Below are 19,645 nucleotides of genomic sequence, written 5' to 3'. Positions count from 1 at the left end.
TCTATGTCTGTTTGCCACCAGTCAGGAAACTTGTATGGTTTATCAGGATGGTGGCAGTTCTAAGTTAACATGTGGATTTTATATTTTTCAAGATTAACGATTGTTTGATACTTTCTGATCTCCCGGCGTCCTAGGGGCACTGAAATCTCCGTATCACCTGATAGAGCTCAGTTTGAATGTCTGTAACTCTTCCTCCTCCAATCCCCTTAAGACTCTAAGCATACAGATCTCATGAATTCAACACCAAATAACCCTTTTCTCTTTTTATTTAATCTCTACTTGCATGTTTCTTGATAAAGAAATCTGGAGATCCTGAAAGTTTGCAGAGTTTCAGTGACCTTTAATTTTGTCTAATAAAGGTATTGCAATTAAATGGATGCATTACTTTTAGTTGTGATAATTTATGAGAAAGCAAATGAAATTAACAACAAAATTAATGAACTTTTAATAGTTCGAAAGCATGCATATGCAAGTAGATTAAAAGTTACCACTTCGGTGGGCAGGTAACAGCATTCCGTGCACTTCGGTGTTTAGTCATGCCGGCCACATGACCACAGAGACTGTCTGCGGACAAATGCTGGCTCCATCGGCTAGGAAACGGAGATGAGCACCCCCCCTAGAGTCAGGCATGACTGGACGTAACATTAAGGGGATACCTTTACCTTTTAATAACAAAAAACTAAATGGTTGCTTTTGTTTGCATATCCCTGGTGCACATTGATGCTCAACTGAACTGTGGAAATTGTATTGGTGCTGTCACTGCACTAGAATCTGTAAGAATTCAGATCAGCCACTTTTCACTACACCATGTTCCTGATAAGGGACAGCTTGTGCCTCCTCTTCCCTTTCTGGATGGTTGCTGTTGATGCAGCCTTCAGATGAGACAAGCAAGGTTGACAGGGGAACATTTTATGGCATGGCATTTTTTCCTTTCCTTGCCTCTGATAAAAGCACTTCCATGAAACATGATTGCTATATCAGATGTACTTGAAACTTTTAAAATAAACCCTGACTTGAAACCTCTTTGTTCATATAATTGTACCTAGCAGTCTATGGGCTGATCTAGACAAGTTCTGCTTAAGTCCCATCTATTCTGATGTGCTTATTGTAAGTCTGATATGAATAGGGATCTGACTCAATGACTGTGTTGGGGCAAGATGATAACCCACACTCAAGGACTGAGTACAAGCTGTTCTTAGTCTGTGAGATTCTTGTCTGAATCAAGCTGAGAATTTTTTTAAAAAGGTGAGCAAGTTACAGTTTGCTGCCCAACAGCAAGCCATTGCCTCTGTTGATGGTAAACAAGCCATGGTTTGCTGTGAGGGAAACTTGGCCCTTCAGTGACGCTCCCTGGGATACCTGTGGGAGAATCCAGGGAGGAGGAGGAAGGGGAGCTGTTACCCACAAGGGGTAGGGTGGCTTGTCATATTGTGTGAATCCACCCAATGTGGCAGTAAATGTGAATTCTCAGGAACATCTCTTTGAATCAATGAATGAACGAATGAATAAACAAATGAACTTGGGACCCATCTTCATTCACTATCATTGTACTCCAATTTGGAAGAATGTCCTTGCTCCCTTTCTAATTTCATGGTAGATCTATCAGTAGATATTTTTCATGACAAGCCCAATTGAGCCCCCATGATTAGTGGTAGTATATCAGTGCCTGGGGAACACATGGGAGGAGTTATAGCTGAGCTGCCAGGGCACTCATGGAAATGGAATGATGGTCTAGAACCTTGTGCGATCATTCTGTGTTCTTGGGGGTGAGATGGAGGTTGCCATAGCACAACTACTTTCAGTCCAAGTTTGCTGATATACTTCCTACACCTTACATGTTGCTCATGAGATCAGGCCTTACAAGGATAGTACAAAGCATGGGCTTAAACAGAATCCATAGCCACTTTAATAGATTCTGAGAAGCTTTGCTGGTAGCCTCTTGGAGACAAACTGAAAGTCCATGCAAATATTGCAGTGGAGGGTTTGACTGCAGGAAGGGATTTTTACAATAAGCCAAACTTGATTTGGATTGTTGGTGCAACATCATGCATCTTATTGGAAAAAATGGGACTTACAGATGTTATCTAAACAATGATTTGATCCACTTATCTAAATACCAGGTTTTTTCCCTGCCCTCCACCATGTGTCATGTTAGCTTCTGTCTCAAAAATCTTACCATTGGATGATGACGAGACCTCTTTGTAGAAGAACTGGGGAAGGCTTTTTCCTGAAGGGGAGAGGGAGTAGAGCCTGAGATGGAAGCACTACATGATTCAGTCCTCCTTACTTCTGAGGCTTGCCCTGATTACTTGTGAGTACACATGAGGATCTTTGGCATTTGGGAAAGTACTACTGAGTGATTTACCCCTGTTCCCTTCTGAGTAGACAAGCAGAAGACCTCTCCTGTTTACTTCTGTGTGGACTTAAAATCAGTGATAGCAACGTTTTGGGCTCAACTATTTTGTCTTTGGCTCCACCCACAGATGGAATGCGCCCCCATGAGAACTTTCTCAGATTAGAGAAAAGGCTTCCCATCCATGAGAGAAGGAGTGACTCAAAGAAGCTTCTGCTCAGGATTCTAAATAACAAACGTGGAGGTTATACCATGGGGTGGTGGAAAATGTCTTTAAAAGAAATCATTCAAGTTGTTTTTCAGGTTATTCTTCATGTTTCATTGTATAGGTATGTACAGGTAGGGTGGGATTTTTAAAAGCCTGTTTTGTTTTTCTGCAATAGCAGGAATGATTTTCTTCTTTCCTTCTTTGTGGTCCTGGCCCTGATCCAGCATTCTGAACAAGGAGTGGAAGGTTGGGGTTACACCGTGGAGGAAGAAGTCTGTTTGCTTAGCCTAACTGCACCTGTTTCCATCAAAGTGATCAGTCTTGTAGACTGTATCTACTCCATTTCATTAGTTACATAACGTGTGTGGTCCTGCCCTGTTGTCTTGGGATTTCACCCAAGAAAGTGTGCCTGTCTTTAAGAGTCAGTGTGGTACAGTGGTTAGAGTGTTGAACTGGGACATGGGGGACCCATGTTCAAGACCTCACTTGACTAGGATGCTCACTGGCTGACTTTGAGCCCTTCACTGATTCTTAGTATAACCTACCTCAAATGATTATTTTGAAGATAAGAGGGAAAGGATGAGGATCACAGAAAACACCTTGGGCTCCTTGGAGGAAAAGGCAGGGTATAAAACTATCAAATGAATTAGTATTGGAGACTCAAGTGTTATTAAATTGTAAGATATAGCCAGGAATGAGAAGTAGCCTTGCACTGTCTGTCTATATATGTATCTTTCTCAGCTTCATCACTGCTTAGAACAGGGATGCAAATCTCAGATCCATGATCCCAATCTGGTCCCCAAGGATCCCAGCTTAGACTTTCTGGGGTTTCCCAGAAGACCCTCCCCCTGTATGATTTCCTGACTTTTGTGCATCTTCCCCTCCCCCCCCCCCCCCCCCCCCCCCCGCCCCATTCTACAAGACTGGAATTCTCCTCCTAAGGTTTAGTTCTAAGCTAAAATATGCTGACATTGTTTCATATTTTGCCTTTACCCTTTTTGCCTTTGCCCTAATCTTTCAGCCTTCTGGATGAAAGAGCTTCTGTACCCTTGGCTTAGGAGGTTTTTTCCTTTATTAAACACACACACACACACACTTTTCTCCATTCCATCCATAGCTTGATACTATTTTCTATGCAAACCTCCTTTTGTGGGGTTTGCCATGAAATGTAGCCTAGAAATAATAAAATGAGTAAAATACACATGCCTATTGCAGCAGTGCCAAATCTAGCCAGCTCATCCCCGATTGTACCATTTCTCTCTAAATCATTTGCTCCACTTTGTGAAAGAAGGGTAGCGCTTGCGCTGTGACGCACCATTCCAGTTCGTGCTCAGAAAATGCTTGGAAAGCTTTGAATGAGAGGAACTGAGCGCTTGCCAAGTATGATGTATCGAAGGGTAGTTCTTCTGTCTTGTGATCTCTGTGTCTCACAGAGAAGCAGGACAGTTCTGGGTAACATCCTTGGGAAGGGAGACTGGAGGCTGTTGTTTACCAAACATTGCTCTTGCTGGGTCCAGAATCTTGCTTCTGTGCTGTTATCTGAACAAGGTTAGAAATCCCTTCCCGGATGGAGCGTATCCCTAGCTCCACTACTGTGTGGTTATTTTGACATGGGTGGGTAGATGTATGAGAAGGGCAAGGTCACTTCAGAACAAATGTGTCTCTGTGTATGCTTCTTGTGATTGCTCTACCAGCTGAACCGCTTGCTCCATTTGCTAAATTCCCCTCCCCTTCTTGTAGATCTCATAAAACAAGGGCGAGAGAGGTTAGAACAGACTATCAAGGCCTCCAGTTCCAAGCTGTGTTCCTAGTGAGTATCTCTCTCTTTTTCGTTCATGGATTGTTGTCCCTTTAAAACTCTGCCTGATGAGAACCATCCTACAAGCTTATAAGCAGAGATTTGAGCTGGCTGGCACTGGCATGGCGCAGAGAGAAGCATGCCTGTCTTGCACAAACTGCTATGTGTTGCTCAATATGGCTTTGTTGCACAACTCTGCTTCTAATGAGAGCCTTTCCTTATGCAGATGTAGTTAAAGTTTCTGAATCAGATGAAGCTCTGCTCTCTATTTGGTGGAATGGGTTAAAATATGAGATTTCTATAGGGCTGTAGATCTGTAGAAAAAAATGACAGAGCCAGCCTTGGTCACCACAAAACAGCCTTAATTTCTTGCTAAGAAGAGTAAAGGAAATTTAAATTTAAAACAGCTATGTTTGGTTTGCAACTTTTCTGCTAGGTATAAATGAGCTAAAAGCCAGAATGCACCATCACCCACCAAATATCAGCAGTGGAAGAAAGGAAATATGTAGTTAATCTTCCTTGCTACAAAGTGCTTTTAGTCTACTAATAACTTCAGCGGAACTGGGGGTAGGGAGTAGATTATGAATAACTGTTTTGTTTTGCTTTGCTTTGCTTTTATTCAGAGAGCTAATTGCAGCATGGGGTGATTTCAACTGCGAAAATGATGCAGGTGGGGAAGAGCTGACTCCCTCTTGATCTAATTTCTCTAGCTCCCAGGGCTGCTTTTTAAGCTTTGGGGGACCAAAATTGATGCTTTTTCATTTTATCTATGTTTGGTCCTTCAGAAAGAGATCTAGAGCAGGACTTTGGTATCAAATATAGCACCACATGTGTTTTTAGAGTTCTAGCTGCTGTTTGTTAGATGGAAGAAATAGATCATCTTGTTAATTAAGATTTTCTTACCAGTTTGCAGAAGGAAAGGAGAGGTGGGTTACAACTGCTTCTATTAACAAAATTTCAGTGCTGGTTTTGATAGAATGCAGATTTAATAAGCAGATTCTGTAGGTTTTATCTGTTCCTCTAAAGCAGCTAAAAGCTCCCACATTTTGTTAAATGCCTGTAGACTTAAAGTTTTTCCTCACTGAGGTGGCATCTCGACATCTCAGTCTTTTCATTGCTTTCAATTCAATGTTACCTTTTCTTTCACAGTGCAGAAAGAGTCAGCTCCTTAATGGATCGTTCCAAAAGCCCGGAGGAGAACAGCCAGGTAGGGCCTAGGACAAATGCACTTAGTTGGGCTCCAATTTGGAGAAGGAAAATGTGTGGACTTTCATTCCTTAGCCATTCACGGGTGGCAGCAGGAAGGAGACGTCCATAAGTTGTGTAACCTCACTGATTGCTGGACCAGGGAAGGAAACAATGTTTGGATATCTCCTCATTTCCAAAACTGACCCATGTTGGGCACAGGTTGCAGTGTTGTCCAAACTATGTGGGGGCAGACAGCACGGGTGGTTTCCAAACCACTATGGAAACATAAAACAAAGCAGCAAAACCTGCTGAGATTGGATGACATGGCAACCTGTGTCCTGTGCAGAGAAAGATGGAAACAAAGCAGCACACAAATGGTACCTGACAGGTGTGGCAGTGAAACCACAGTGGAGTCTTTTCCCTCCTCAGATGTATGAACCCAGTTGGTGTGTAAGTGCTAACTTTCCAGTCACTCGTGCAGTTCTTTTGTTCGTTTATATGTATGGCTGCTGCTTCATCCTGTTGTAGCTAATTCTTAGCTAACTTCTGCTGTCTGCTTTTTATCATCTTCAGCCTTTATCTCCAACTGATAACATCAACCTTGGACCATCTGCAAATCCCAAGTAAGCACCAGCAAATGTCTATCCATTCTGTAATACAACAAAACTCTTTAATTTCCTCAGTTTGCCCTGCTGGGGCCAGTCAGTTCTACTTCTTGTGCATGTCTTCTCTTACAAGTAGAGTGTTGGATTACTACATTGCACAGGTACACAGGGGTGAAGTGTGTGGGGTCTTCCATCATTGGTAATGGCACAGGTACTATCCAGTAGATGCCAAAAGTAAGTGCAATGACATTCCAGCCTGCAATGAGGTAAGTGATTGCTAGCTACAGAAAGAATTGCATGTTTCCAGCTATTGCATTATGACCTGATTTTCACGCAATGCCAATTCATAGGTTGTTTAATCCATGATTTGGCAGAGCTTCACTAGAGTGAGCAAGAGCACTGCCACCCATGTGCTCATAACTTCCACTCTTCATCTGCTTTGCTACACATCTCATGAAGGGCCTGTTGCTAGGTTGTTCAATCCAGTATCCAAAGCCAGAACTATGAATTGCTAAGTTTCAAATGATTCAGAGTTTTAACCGCACAATAAGGCTTGGGTTAAACTTGAGGTTGGACGTTCCTCACCTAGCATTCCAGATTCACATGTCACATAAAACAATTCAAGGGCAGACTGGATTGTTTATGAAAGGTGGTGCAAGGCAGAACTAGTGTGTAGGTGGGAAGCAAGGCAGTTGTTATGCAGCTGCAACCTTCTATGGATTATTTAGTCCATAGTTATGTGCAAACCAAGTCATTGCAGAAGTGTAATGTCTTAAAAAGAAAAGTCCTTTCTGTCTTTCTCAGAAAGATGGCTGATACGTATGCAACTAATATTATTAAAGGGCACATAATGCCATGGAGTATAGTGATCTGGTAGGTGAATGTGATATACTACATGTCAGTCAAAACAGCAATGGATGTGCTGACTGTGGAGAGAGAAAGAAGAGTTGCTTAGCAATGGAGAAAATATAGCACATCCAGTGCTGGGAAAAAGATATTAGTGCAATGAAAGAACAGCCTCAAGAGAACACTTCCTGACTTGATTCCAGTAATAATTATGTAGCCTTCTATTTATTACCCTAAAATGGGTTATCTGGAAAAGTCCTGAGGGTGGGTTGGTTTTTTACTTTAAATTTTTTCCCCGTGAGAATTGGGCAACACCAGCACACACAGCTCTTAAGCAATGACCTAGAAACCCTTAGCATGGAGAAAAGCCATCTAATAGATAGGGCAGAGTTCAAGAAGGGAGAAGAGTATGGGAAAAGGTTGTGATTCCTGAAAATTTTACTTGGCTTTGCAGAGGAATGGGCTGCCATCAGGAAGTAGATGCTCTATGGTGATAGAAGGCAGGGATGTGAGCCTGCCCTGTGTCCCTCTGTGTCACAGAGTGGGCAGAAAGTAAGTCTCAAGATGCTTTGGACTTCAACATACAGCATGCCTGACCACTGACCCTGCTGGAGGGGCACTGGGAGTTGAAGTCCCAAACAGCAAGAGATCTTAACTTCTGCCCACCCCTGCTGTGGAGGAAGTAGCTGCTGTAACTAACCTGCTGTGGAGGAAGTAGCCCCATTGCCAGGATGCTGAACTGAGACTTAATTGCCAGGATGCCTTCAGATGGTGGCTTCTAGAGCTGCCAAATCAGAAAGCATTATACAGCAATTCTGTCTCTCCCCCACCCCACCCTTTTCTTTACTGCTTTTCTCTGGTAAGGAAAAAGATGGACCAGGTGATGGAAAAACATAGGAGGACTGTACTGGGAAGATTATGAGATCGGTCTCCCTCCAACCTAGTAAAATTCTGTGAATGACACTGGTTGATGGTTTGTCAAAAGCCTCATCTGGGACAACCCTCATCACACCAGCTTTGCAGGGGTAATGGAAAGTGTGATGAAAACAGCTCCATCTCAGGCAGAAAATGTTTTGTGCTGGTCCTGCTGGGGCTAGAGGAACTGGGGAAAATCTGAGCTCTCCAAGAAAAAGACCTTATTTGTTTTACTTTGTCTCCTTTTGCTAACAGTGCCAAACCAACAGATTTTGACTTCCTAAAGGTAATTGGCAAAGGCAGCTTTGGAAAAGTAAGTAGCCTAGTGTGGAAGACTTCCTTGTTGATTGTTCTGGGCAACCATTATGGTAGCTCTTGTTCCACTCTGGCTTCTCATTGGTAGCTTCTGGCTTGTCTTGAACTAGCATCCAGAGTGTAGCATTTGCACTCACAATTGTGATTTCCCCTCCCTGCAAGGGTTGTTCTGCTGCTCCCTGCCCCCACCTTAAAGAATGGAACTATATACTCCAAGGAATAGGGGAGCCCCACCTTCCTGGGACTTTCATGTTACATATACAGTACTTATATATGTTTTGCACTTCAGCAAATAGCCCCTGGGAGGCACTTGGATTAGAGAAATTCACAAAGAAGAGGGTTACCCTCCTCCCACAGTGCCACTAAACTGAATCATAGAAAGAAATGTAGCTCAGTGGGACAGAACATGGCTTTCCAGGAAAATGTCTCAGCCAGCATTGATACAAGGCATCTTTCGGTAGGGCTGGTGTGTCTCCTGCCTGAAAAGCTGGAGAATGGTTGCCAGTCAATGTGGACAAAACTGACTTTCATGGACCAATGCTCTGGCTGAGTCCTGCATTCAGAGGGGACACAACAACCTTTATCTGTTGTGGGTGGGGTGGGGGGAACCTTGGAGATCTAATCAGAAGTTTCTCCCCGCCCCTTCTTTATCTAGCTGTTCATTTCCATATGAATGCCATGTAAGACCAAACCTGTTTGTGTAAAGCTGGGTTCCCCAATCTTTGGGACCCACAGCCACATCTGGGAATTTGAGAAACAGCTGTGGGCACCACCACAAAATGGGTCTCATGGAGGATGTTGCCAATCACAGCTGTTCTGTATGGGGCTGCATTCCCCTTGGAAGAGCAGCTTCATAACTTTGGGAGTTGTCCTTGAGGGGTTGTCACCTGAGGCTGAAGTGGCACCAAGTGCTTTCTACCAGCTTTGGCTGGTGGCCTAGCTGCAACCCCATCTCGAAAAAGAGAGCAATTAAATGTGCTGATTTTAGCCTGTTCTTACATGGCTTGGGACCACAATACCTGCTGGAATGCCTCTCCCAGCTGCACCTACATAGACACTATGATCAGCATCTGGGACCTTCTTCCAATGCCATCACCTCTGAAGTTCAGAGGGCAGCTATAAAGGCAGAACCTTCTCAGTGATGGCTCCCCAGCTGGGGAATGATCTCTCCACCAAGGCCTACCTTATGCCAATGTTGCCATCCTTTAGGTGCTAGTTTAAAGCAGCCTTCTATGTGGAAAATTGCTACAGTTGCTTTTATTGTATTATGTTCTGCTTCTAGGATCTGCTGTAAACTGCCTAGACAGCTTTGGCTACTGGGTGGTATAGAAATGAAATGAATGACTAAATGTTTTCTTGGGTTACAGCATGTGTCTGTATAAAAATGCACCAAGCAGCACCAATTTGGAAACTCCAAAATTTTCAGTCACAAAGAGATTTCCAGGGAGACTGTGTATGTTTTCATTCACATGATCATTTTATTTCCAAATTTAAGGGAGACCTTGTCAGGGACTCTTTTTTAAGTCATTTGACATGCTAATTGTTTAAAGCTTTTTAAGGAGAACAAAATGTTACACCTGGTTCTATCCCATGCCCATTATATTCTCACAGAAATCCCATTAGAAAGGTTAGGCTGGGATATAAAGACTGGCTCAGTGAGGATTTCAACTATAGCTCTCTAGTCCTAGCCTGAGGCACTGGATCAGTAGTCAAGGTTCAACTTTAAAAGACCTATTTTCTATATGGAACTCATATTATTCACAGTTTTAAATGGAAATTTTCATTTAAAAAGTTCACCCCTGCTAAACTTTTATTGCTTCCAACCTCGGCCATATGAGCATTTATAAAATTCAGTAGATTATTCCATCACAAGCCAGTGCTGTTGTTCTTGATGGATGAAATCAAAAATATTTTCAAAGTTGCATTATTTTTCCCCAAATAGGAAAAGGATCTGTTGCTTGGTATAATGAGATTAACTGAATCAAGTGCTTCTCTGTATGGTAGCCACCAATTTGACCTGTCACTTCCTTGCAAAAGTAGAATTTTTGATTTAGTTGAGGGCATGGGAGCTAGAAACTTCTTCTTTAACTCCCTTGGTCTCTTGTATTGGCTACAGGTTCTTCTGGCAAAACGTAAGTCTGACGGAAGATTCTATGCTGTAAAGGTTTTGCAGAAGAAGTCTATCCTCAAGAAAAAAGAGGTATCTTTGAAAAAGAATGTATTTACTTGCAACATCAAAAGAGATCTGTACCAAAACTTCTTTCATGTGTTACTTTTTAAAGAAGTAGTGAATGTTCACTGTATTTTAGCATGTGCCATTGTTACATCACGAGAGGGAACAGCTGGCTGGGCCAGGAAGGTGATTAATGGCTCTTTGCTGGGCGGAGAGGTCCCAGGCAACCTGAAAGAGGCAGCAGTGAGGCTGCTACCCTAGAAGTCCTCCCTGGACCTAGAAGATCTAAAGAACTCCAGGCTGATGACAAATGTCCCCTTCCTGGATCATTATGGCCTACTTGGCTGCCAAAATGCTTCCAAGTCAATTCAAGGTCCTGGTTTTAACCTACAAAGTCTTACACAGCTTGGGACCACAAAACCTGATGAAATGCCTCTCATAAGATCAGACTATCTGGCTCCTACAAGATGCATCTAGGGTCCTTTCTCCAACTGCCAACTCCAAGGAAGGCCCGGAAAGAGGCAAAAATGCAGAGGGCCTTCTCAGTGGTGGCCACCCGATTATGGGATGGCCTCTTCACGAAGGACTACCTGATGGCAACATTGCCATCTTTTGGCAAATGAAATTAAAGCTGCCCTCAGGTATTTAATGACATATGATGGATTATGTCAGCTGTTTTAATTAGGTCTAGTTTTACTGAAAACATTTTAAAAGTTTAAGCTGTTTTAAATTTTTGTATATTCAAATTTTAGACTGTATTAAATTTGTATACTGGACTTTATACTGTGTTTTAGTGTATCTCTTTTTATTGTACTTCAAAAAAAATGGTGTGAACTTACCACATAGCTTCAGCTATAGGGTGGTATAGAAACAGATTGATTGAGTAAATAAATAAAAACCATAGGGAGCTTTAACTCTTCCCTACCATGCTACAGTTGTAATGACCTGGTTCACATGTAACAACACTATGGGCAAAGTATGGATTGCAGTTGAATTGTGGCTTATTGTGTGAACTCCATACTATTTTTAACCATCGCTTGTTAACCTTGTTAACCAGGAATGTAGTTAACATTATGAACTCTGGGTGTATCCTTTATGAGTAGATGACAACCTACAATTTGACAACAATCCACAATTCATCTCTTAATTCAATAGCAACCAATATTCAGCTCATATTCTATGTTATGTTTTGCAGCTGTTTTTAAATCTTTGTGTACCTCTTTAATCACCTTCCCCACTCCCTCTTCTTCTCAATTCCTTACAGCAAAACCACATAATGGCAGAACGAAACGTGCTACTGAAGAATGTGAAACATCCATTTCTTGTGGGGCTCCACTATTCCTTCCAGACCAAAGAGAAACTCTACTTCGTACTAGATTATGTCAATGGAGGAGAGGTACATGCATGTCAGTCTTCTGTCATGTAGGACATGTGTCAATCAGTACAGTAGTGCTGGGGTTTATTTTCAAGCTAAACTGAGTAGAATATTGGCATCAATATTTTGTCTGATTCAATACAAGTCCAGATCTGGTTATTACGTCTGTAAGTAGTTGCCATCTCACTGAGTTGAGACAATTTACAACTTAAAATTATTGCTATTTCTGAACATAAGGGGCTCTAAGTCTAAGTGCTCTATGATTATTTTCCTGGGAAATATAAAATAAATAATCAAGGTTAAAGAAGCAGTTGCCAGCTAAGTCTGTCTGTTTATTCTAGAGTAGATGGAGTAGCGCTGGGGGAGAGGATCTAGACTGGAATCCTAGCACAGGTATTAGGGCCTTTAACCCTGTCCTCAACAATGGGTCACTGTTTCGCAATAGAAACTACAGGCATGGGGCCCCTAGCCTGGATTGGGCCCACAGTGCAGCAGAAAATCTGCTGCCTCCCGGATGGAGTTCAGCTCTGGATCAGGCATCCTTTGCCTAGTGCAGAGAAAAGGATAAAGACTTAGCTAGCACCTTTGTCTTTAAGGTATTATCTCTTTGGGTCCTGAGTTGTCTTGGAATAGGACATAAGACTGAAACTGTAGGATACTGAAGTTGTTTCCTACGAAGGCATCCAGTTCTAACTCGATCTTATGATTCAGTCAGATAAGGATGCTATCACGGGAACAAATGCACTTTGCTCAAATCCAGTTTCAAATCCTCCCATATCTGTTTGTAGTTGTTCTTCCACTTGCAAAGAGAGCGCTGCTTCCGTGAACCTCGAGCACGCTTCTATGCAGCCGAGATGGCCAGTGCAGTGGGATACCTCCATTCCCTGAATATCATCTATAGGTAAAGTATATTGTAATTTAAAAAAACCAGGCAGCTCTAGTGAATCAGACCAAAGCAAATTGGTGTATTTGGATGTCACATGAAAATCTGTTTTAACAGAAGTGGGCGACTTTTTTCTACTGAGGCCCATATTCCCTTGTGGGGAAACCTGAAGCAGTTGGTCACTGCCTGTCACAAACTGATGGATTCCCACCCCTCCCTCCCTCCCACCTACCTTGTTTCCACTTCCTCCTCCTTCCTTTCTACCAACAGGCAGCTGGGGAAGAAACAGAATGTTTTTCTTAGAGATTTAATCACAGGTAGGAGAATTTTGAAATTAGGGTGAGAGGAGCTTGAAATTTGGCCAAGGGCAACTTGCAACCCTAAGGCCACCCCTGGCTTTGCATAATATCAGTGAGAATAACCTCAGCTACTCCCTTTCTTCTCACAGCCATGCAAGAGGAGGAGGTCAAAACCTTCTGCTTTTGCTTTTGGTTACGCACAGTTTATGTATTGTCCAGACCTAGCCTTCTGTTAATCTTAACTATGGTTGTTTTCAAACATGCCAACTTCAAGCTGAGGTTTACAACCCTGGCTGTTTAAGAGAACTGTAAGTAAGATTAACCTAATACCAGATTCATATGATGTGGTGATCTGAGCTTAAACAAAACCAGACATAAACATTTCCTAAATACTTCTCTTGGCTGCATAAAAAGAAAAGAGAAGGGTGCTGTAGTGGTTAAAAGCACAGGACTGGGACTCAGTCGAACTGGATTCTAGTCCCCTTCCTTGCCCATGGAGCCAACTGAGTGACTTTTGGGTCAGTCACAGACTCTCATCCCATCCTACCTCACAGGTTTGTTTTGAGGATAAGACTGAGAGCAGAAGGTAAAGTATGATATAAGCCACTTTGAGCTTGTTGTAAGAAAATATTTATTAAATTTATAGCTTGCTAAGTAAAGTTGGGGATGCAGGTGGCACAGTGGTTTAAACTCCTGTGCTGCTGGGCTGGTTGATCGAAAGGTTGCCGGTTCGAATCTGCACAAAAGGGTGAGTTCCTGTTGCTCTGTCCCAGCTCTTGTCAACCTTGTAGTTTGAAAGCATGCAAATACAAGTAGATAAAAAGGTACCACATCAGTGGGAAGGTAACAGCATTCTGTGCACTTCAGAGTTTAGTCATGCTGGCCACATGACCACAGAAACTGTCTGTGGACAAACGCTGGCTCCTTCGGCTAGGAAACATAGATGAACACCGCCCCCTAAAGTCAGACATTACTGGACTTAACATCAAGGGGAAACCTTTACCTTTACTTTTAAGTAAAGTTTAGTGTGACATCTGAATTCAGTGGAAAGAAGGGGAAAACGTTTGAAAACTACTGCAAAGTTAATACTAGGCTGCAAATCATTTGCCAGAATGTTCTTACATTCAAGATGTCGAATGTAGTATGTCAAACACCCTCCAAAAGCCATTGAATCTTCCAACTATTTGATTATTTTGATATTATTTGTAGTCTACCACCTCTGGTACAGTAATTTTAAATTATGATTCAGGCCATTTATTTGTAATCCCTTAAAAACATACATTGTTTTTTAAAAGATCTGGCTTTGTTTGGTTGAAGTGAGCCCTATTTCTCTATGCCTTGTTAGTGCTTTCAATAGATTTACTTATCAGCAAACCAAATACCAACTGACTCATGTCTTTCTCCTCCTTCCATGCTTCAAGCAGGGTGTGTCTTTTTTTCCTTGAAAAATAAACACTGCTTGCAAGTTTTCTTGGTTTAAGATTTGTTACCTTAAAAGCAAAACAGAAACCACTCAATTTTTTTGGCAACATAGATGTGTGACTTCACAGTCCCCCACCAATCAGTGCAGGGGCACATAACCCATTTCTGCATAAAACAGGCAAGGACCAGTTTTCCAGAAACTCAGTAATTTGTATGATTAAAAAGCAGTGAGTTTACTTCCGCTGTGTTTATGCCTGGATGCACCCAAAGCCTTGACTTACTACTTAAAATATTTTGTAAGTGGGACTTAATACAATGTAACAGAGTTTGAATACAAACAAGGAATTAAACTTAAAAGTAATGGTTCCTACTGAGATGCTTGGAAATAAAATGATCATCTGAATGAACTGATTCCATCGGTTTGGGAAAGATAACTGTGAACTTATCTTCCCTCTTATAGTCTGCATGATGTAATTCTTTTTGCAGATATGTTTAAGTGCTTAAAAATAGGAAGCTTGCCCTAGGAATTGAAAATAAATTAAAGTGCCTCTTGTTTCTTCTCCCACTTTTCTTAGGGATTTAAAACCTGAAAATATCCTCCTGGATTGTCAGGTATGTTGTTATTGCGGTGTGGGTTTTTCTCTGCATGTGTGTATGTTAAAATTAAAAGTGTCACCATAATGAAAGTTGAGGTTTGATAGTTAATGTCTAGCTCCTGCTTCTTGTACCGGAGTATGAATATCAAAGCACAAAATATATGCATGTCATGTCAGCATGATGGATGAATTCGGTGTCTCTCTCACCCTGATCCTTCTCCAGTGACAAGCCTTAGCAATACTTAAACACAAACCTAATATTATATGTGTGCACTCTTTTCACAGGATGAACATTAGTTTGTTTACATAATAAAAAGATAATCTGAGACTTACCTCTCATATTTACAGATCTGCACCTGTGTGCTTTCTTGTGCTTGTTCTCTGGATGGTATTTATCCGTACAAAAATTGGTTATGTTATGTACTTGGGAAAACTTGTTTCAAAAGCAAAAAAAAAAAAAAGATTATTTTTAGTGAATACAGTAGAATATTTTATGTTATTTAGCACAATGAGAAAGGGTAAAAACACTCTGCACCAAAGGTAGAGCTAAGGAGTGTGTAAGCATGCAACACACACACACACACACATAGAGAGAGAGAGAGAGAGAGAGAGAGAATTTTTATTTTTCTAGGTGATATTATGTAGATGTACAGAATATCTACAGATTGCGTATTTTTATTTCAGTTACAAAATTGGTATATTTTTATTAGACTTCCAAAATTCGAATAATTGCATTCTCCTGTGATATTGTCAATGTTTATCTGTTATTAGGATAAGTGTTATAATTAGACTTGGGCAGCTGAATCAAATTTGGAATGAAATGTTCCAAGAAAATTGACATTTCTCCCTTTCTGCCAGGGTCATATTGTACTAACAGATTTTGGACTTTGCAAAGAAGGAATGGAGCCAGAAGAAACAACATCTACTTTCTGTGGCACCCCAGAGGTATGGCAGGGAAAGATCAAATTTATTTCCATTTTTAATGGATGATTCCCCTGCCACATTTTGTTTTTCCAAGGAACTGAGCAATACTGTTGAGCAACCAAAGTAAGGCTGAACTGCTTCATTCAGTGTAGTTTCCAGTCCTGGAGGCTTACATGTTATGGCACTTACTGATATTGCAGTGGCTAAAACAATTATGAACTAGCTAGCATTCTGGTGGATGAAGCTGCATTGCTCCAGCTTGGCACATTCTGCTAGTGGGAACAGCTAAATAAGTCAGAGTCTCTCCATCTGCAATGCGTTTAGTGTGCTATCCAAACTGGGATCTGCAGACAAGCCACTATCATAAGCTTAGAGCACACACTGACTCATCCACTTTTCCTTGAAATAACAAATCTGAACTTACAAATAGAATTAAAATGGTCAATTTGAATATTCACCACTTCTGAAGATTTAGACCTTGCTCACTTGAAATACATTTGAAGGTGGAAGTTGATTTACTCATTTTTATTATAGTGGAGGAAGAAAGAACTGGAACAATTTTTCAGCATTTTTTCCTCAAAAGACTGCAGTGATGAATCAGACAAAACAACTAGCAGAAATTCATTTTAAACATCTGGAGAATATAGATGTGCTTCATTTTTTTAATTCCTGGTTTGATAGGTTGTAATGTGCTTTTTGTGAAATTTGATGGAACAGTAGTAACTCCCGGAACTGAATCTTTTGCAGTGTAATTTAAACAGCAACTGCAGCACAGTTGGTGTGGGTAACTCCTGCTATATAGTTTGCAAGACTAGCAGAGCCAATGTTGGGCTTCTGCATCTCTCTGTCAGTTGTGTAGGAACTATGTATCCTAAGTTGAAGCAGTTTAGAATTCTGTGCTGAGTCATAAGCACTGAAATGGTGCATCCAGAACTGAATGTAAGATGCAGCTTGGGCATACCATCATGCAAAATTGGGGCAGCTGTGATCAGGAAAAAAATTGTTCCATTTAATTTTAAATCGGTTGGGTTTAATTTCATCCCATTCCTTTTTCCTCCTCTGTACCACTCTGTGAAAACAGTATACATTTTTGTGGCCAAATGCTGCCCATTTGGCCACAAGCACTCATATTTGACTCTTAGAAAGTTACTAGAATTCTTTGCTGGTAGTGTTTTATGTTGAAGTTGTTTTAAAATGCCTTCTCCTTCCTCAGTATTTAGCTCCAGAGGTCCTCAAGAAGCAGCCTTATGACAGAACAGTAGATTGGTGGTGCCTTGGAGCAGTGCTCTATGAAATGCTGTTTGGCTTGGTAAGCTTTTAAAAACTGGCACTTTTAAAGCAGGCGATACTTCTAAGAACTGTAAACAGTTTGAGAGGGGCTTCCCATCCCAGATGCTCACAAGCATATTTCTTTAGGGCAGAGGAACAGTGGAACTGTGGCTTTCAAGGCTTTTAGAGGGATATAAATGCCTGCCAACCCATTTTAACTAGAGACTGATTAACGCCAGATGAGTTTACAATGACCAACTTCTGACTCTGGAAGAACTGTTACTGGATCCTGGCCTTACCCTCCCGTCTTGTTTCATTTAGCCCTGTGTACTAGGGGGGTCAGCTGAGTTCAAGTGTACCCCAGGCACAGCTGAAGTCTTAAAAGCAAGTTACAGGCAATTCGACAGCTGTTGATACTATCCTGTTGGTGGCTCTTCTGCTTGTGCTGGCCAGTGTAGAGAACTGTTTCATGGTCTGTGAGTGACATAATATCTGGATCACAGCTGTGGGGGGCATCTATGCAAGATGGGGCAAGGTTATATCAATATGGCAGAGCAGCACACTGCAACATAGCGAAGCAACAGACAGAACTGTTAATGCTGTGATTTGAAAGAATCCATAGGAGTAGGGTTGGAACCAAGAGTAGGTGTGGATGGGCAGCTGCAGAGAGCTCGCATCCCAGCAAGGGCCATGGACAGGAGTCCCTGGCATTGCTCCTCCTCTTCACCATTGCATATGGCTTGCTCGCCTGCCTTTTGTTCTGGTCCAGGCAGTGGCACTGGTGAGGAGGAGGAGCAGAAGATGGTGCTACCTACTTGCTCAATGGCTCTCTGCCTATCGAGCAAGCAAGTGGTAGCAATTCTAAGAAAGGAGATGAGGAGCTGGTAACAATGATGGCGGGAAGACAGACCTGTTGAGGGAGGGACCCACTAAGTGTTTCTTGTCTGGGCCCCCACAAAAACCTGGAACCATCACTGCATGACAGTAGGTTAACTTTTTTAAGATAGAAGGGTTCGCTTTCCTCCCTGGAACCTCCTGTTAAATTGCAGAAATACAATCAGCCTAAATGTCTGTCTCTCTGAAACTGCATGTGAAGAAACAGTTTGCTTATGCAACTGACCCTTCCCCTCTGTGACCGTTCTCTGCTGTCAGCCTCCATTTTATAGCCGGGATGTGTCTCAGATGTATGACAATATTCTGCACAAGCCACTTCAGATTCAAGGAACCAAGACCATAGCAGCTTGTGATATCCTGCAAGGACTTCTCCATAAAGATCAGAAGAAAAGACTAGGAGCCAAGACAGACTTCGTATGTGATACTGCTTGTACTGTACACTCCTTGTCTCTTGGAAAAATTCCATACCTCTTGAGAAAGCAATATTTCAACATCTGTGCTATTTCACTACAGTCTCCCTTTTATATTACTGGCTAAATCTACCCTGTCCCAACTTCGTTATTTCTCTCTCAAATGGTTTCTATTTCCTTTACTCTTTCCTTGCTGTTTTTTGTAGTTTCTAAGACCTCTTTATTTTTGAGCGCTTAGGACACTGCTCTTGCTTTATAAACATCAAATACTAGCAGCAGCAAACTCAAAAGATTTGCAACTTATGCAAATGAAAAATGGTCAAGCAGGCCAAAGCATTCAACATCCGTGCACCCTTCTGCTCAACAGTCTCCCTATCTGAGCTGATGGAGACCGTCTCGGACCTGGTGTTGAAGACCCCTCGGATGTTGGTCCTGGGGGACTTCAATCTCCATGCTGAGTCTGGTCTAACTGGGGCGGCTCAGGACTTCATGGCCTCCATGACGGCCATGGGGCTGTCTCAACATGTCTCCGGCCCGACCCATGAACGTGGACACACTCTGGACCTGGTTTTCTCGACGGGGCAGGAAGAGGGTGACCTGAGGGTGAGAAATTTATGTTTGACTCCCCTGTCATGGTCAGATCACTTCCTGGTGAGGTTTGTGCTCGAGAGTGACCTCTCCTTCTGTAAGGGTGCGGATCCGATTGTGTGGGTCCGCCCCCAGAGCCGGATGGACCCGGATGGATTCCTGAAAGCCCTGGGGGAATTTCCGGCTGACAAGATTGGTGCTCCTGTCGAGGCTCTGGTCGATCTGTGGAACAGGGAGATGACCAGGGCTGTGGACACGATCGCTCCTAAGCGTCCTCTCCCACCGGGCAGAGCTCGCTCTTCCCCTTGGTATACACCTGAATTGCGGGCGATGAAGCAGGTGGGGAGACGGCTAGAGCATAGGTGGAGGAAATCACGGGATGAATCTGACCGAACACACTTGAAAGCCCACTATCAGGCCTATACTGTGGCAGTGAAGGCGGCGAAAAAGAAGTTTTTTTCCGCTTCCATTGCCTCCTCACAATGCCGTCCGGCGGAGCTTTTTCGAGTGGTGCAAGGCCTGGTTCGCCCGGGTCCTAAGGAAGATCCGGTTCCACCCTCAAAGGCCCGCTGTGATGACTTTGC

At 42.4% G+C, this 19,645-nt stretch overlaps 1 protein-coding gene across 2 annotated transcripts in view; it reads left to right on the top strand.

Moving 5' to 3' along the window:
- The first annotated feature begins 4,065 nt into the window (after positions 1-4,065).
- Positions 4,066-19,645, top strand: part of SGK2 (serum/glucocorticoid regulated kinase 2) — a 22,127-nt gene continuing 6,547 nt past the window's right edge. Inside the window, exons 1-11 of one of the 2 annotated variants that reach the window (XM_044440379.1) lie at positions 4,066-4,109; positions 4,302-5,566; positions 6,121-6,170; positions 8,169-8,226; positions 10,345-10,428; positions 11,666-11,797; positions 12,565-12,677; positions 14,956-14,992; positions 15,835-15,921; positions 17,114-17,209; positions 18,322-18,477. In XM_044440379.1, coding sequence (XP_044296314.1) covers positions 5,531-5,566; positions 6,121-6,170; positions 8,169-8,226; positions 10,345-10,428; positions 11,666-11,797; positions 12,565-12,677; positions 14,956-14,992; positions 15,835-15,921; positions 17,114-17,209; positions 18,322-18,477 — 849 coding nt within the window. In that variant the 5' untranslated portion in view covers positions 4,066-4,109; positions 4,302-5,530. Of the gene's footprint in view, positions 4,110-4,275; positions 5,567-6,120; positions 6,171-8,168; positions 8,227-10,344; positions 10,429-11,665; positions 11,798-12,564; positions 12,678-14,955; positions 14,993-15,834; positions 15,922-17,113; positions 17,210-18,321; positions 18,478-19,645 lie in introns of those variants that run through there. The other variant, XM_044440380.1, reaches the window with a different exon arrangement.

Source organism: Varanus komodoensis, unplaced genomic scaffold, assembly GCF_004798865.1.
Source record: "Varanus komodoensis strain SLA01 unplaced genomic scaffold, ASM479886v1 scaffold37, whole genome shotgun sequence".
NCBI lineage: Eukaryota > Metazoa > Chordata > Lepidosauria > Squamata > Varanidae > Varanus > Varanus komodoensis.
This window is presented reverse-complemented; position numbering and strand designations above follow the sequence as displayed.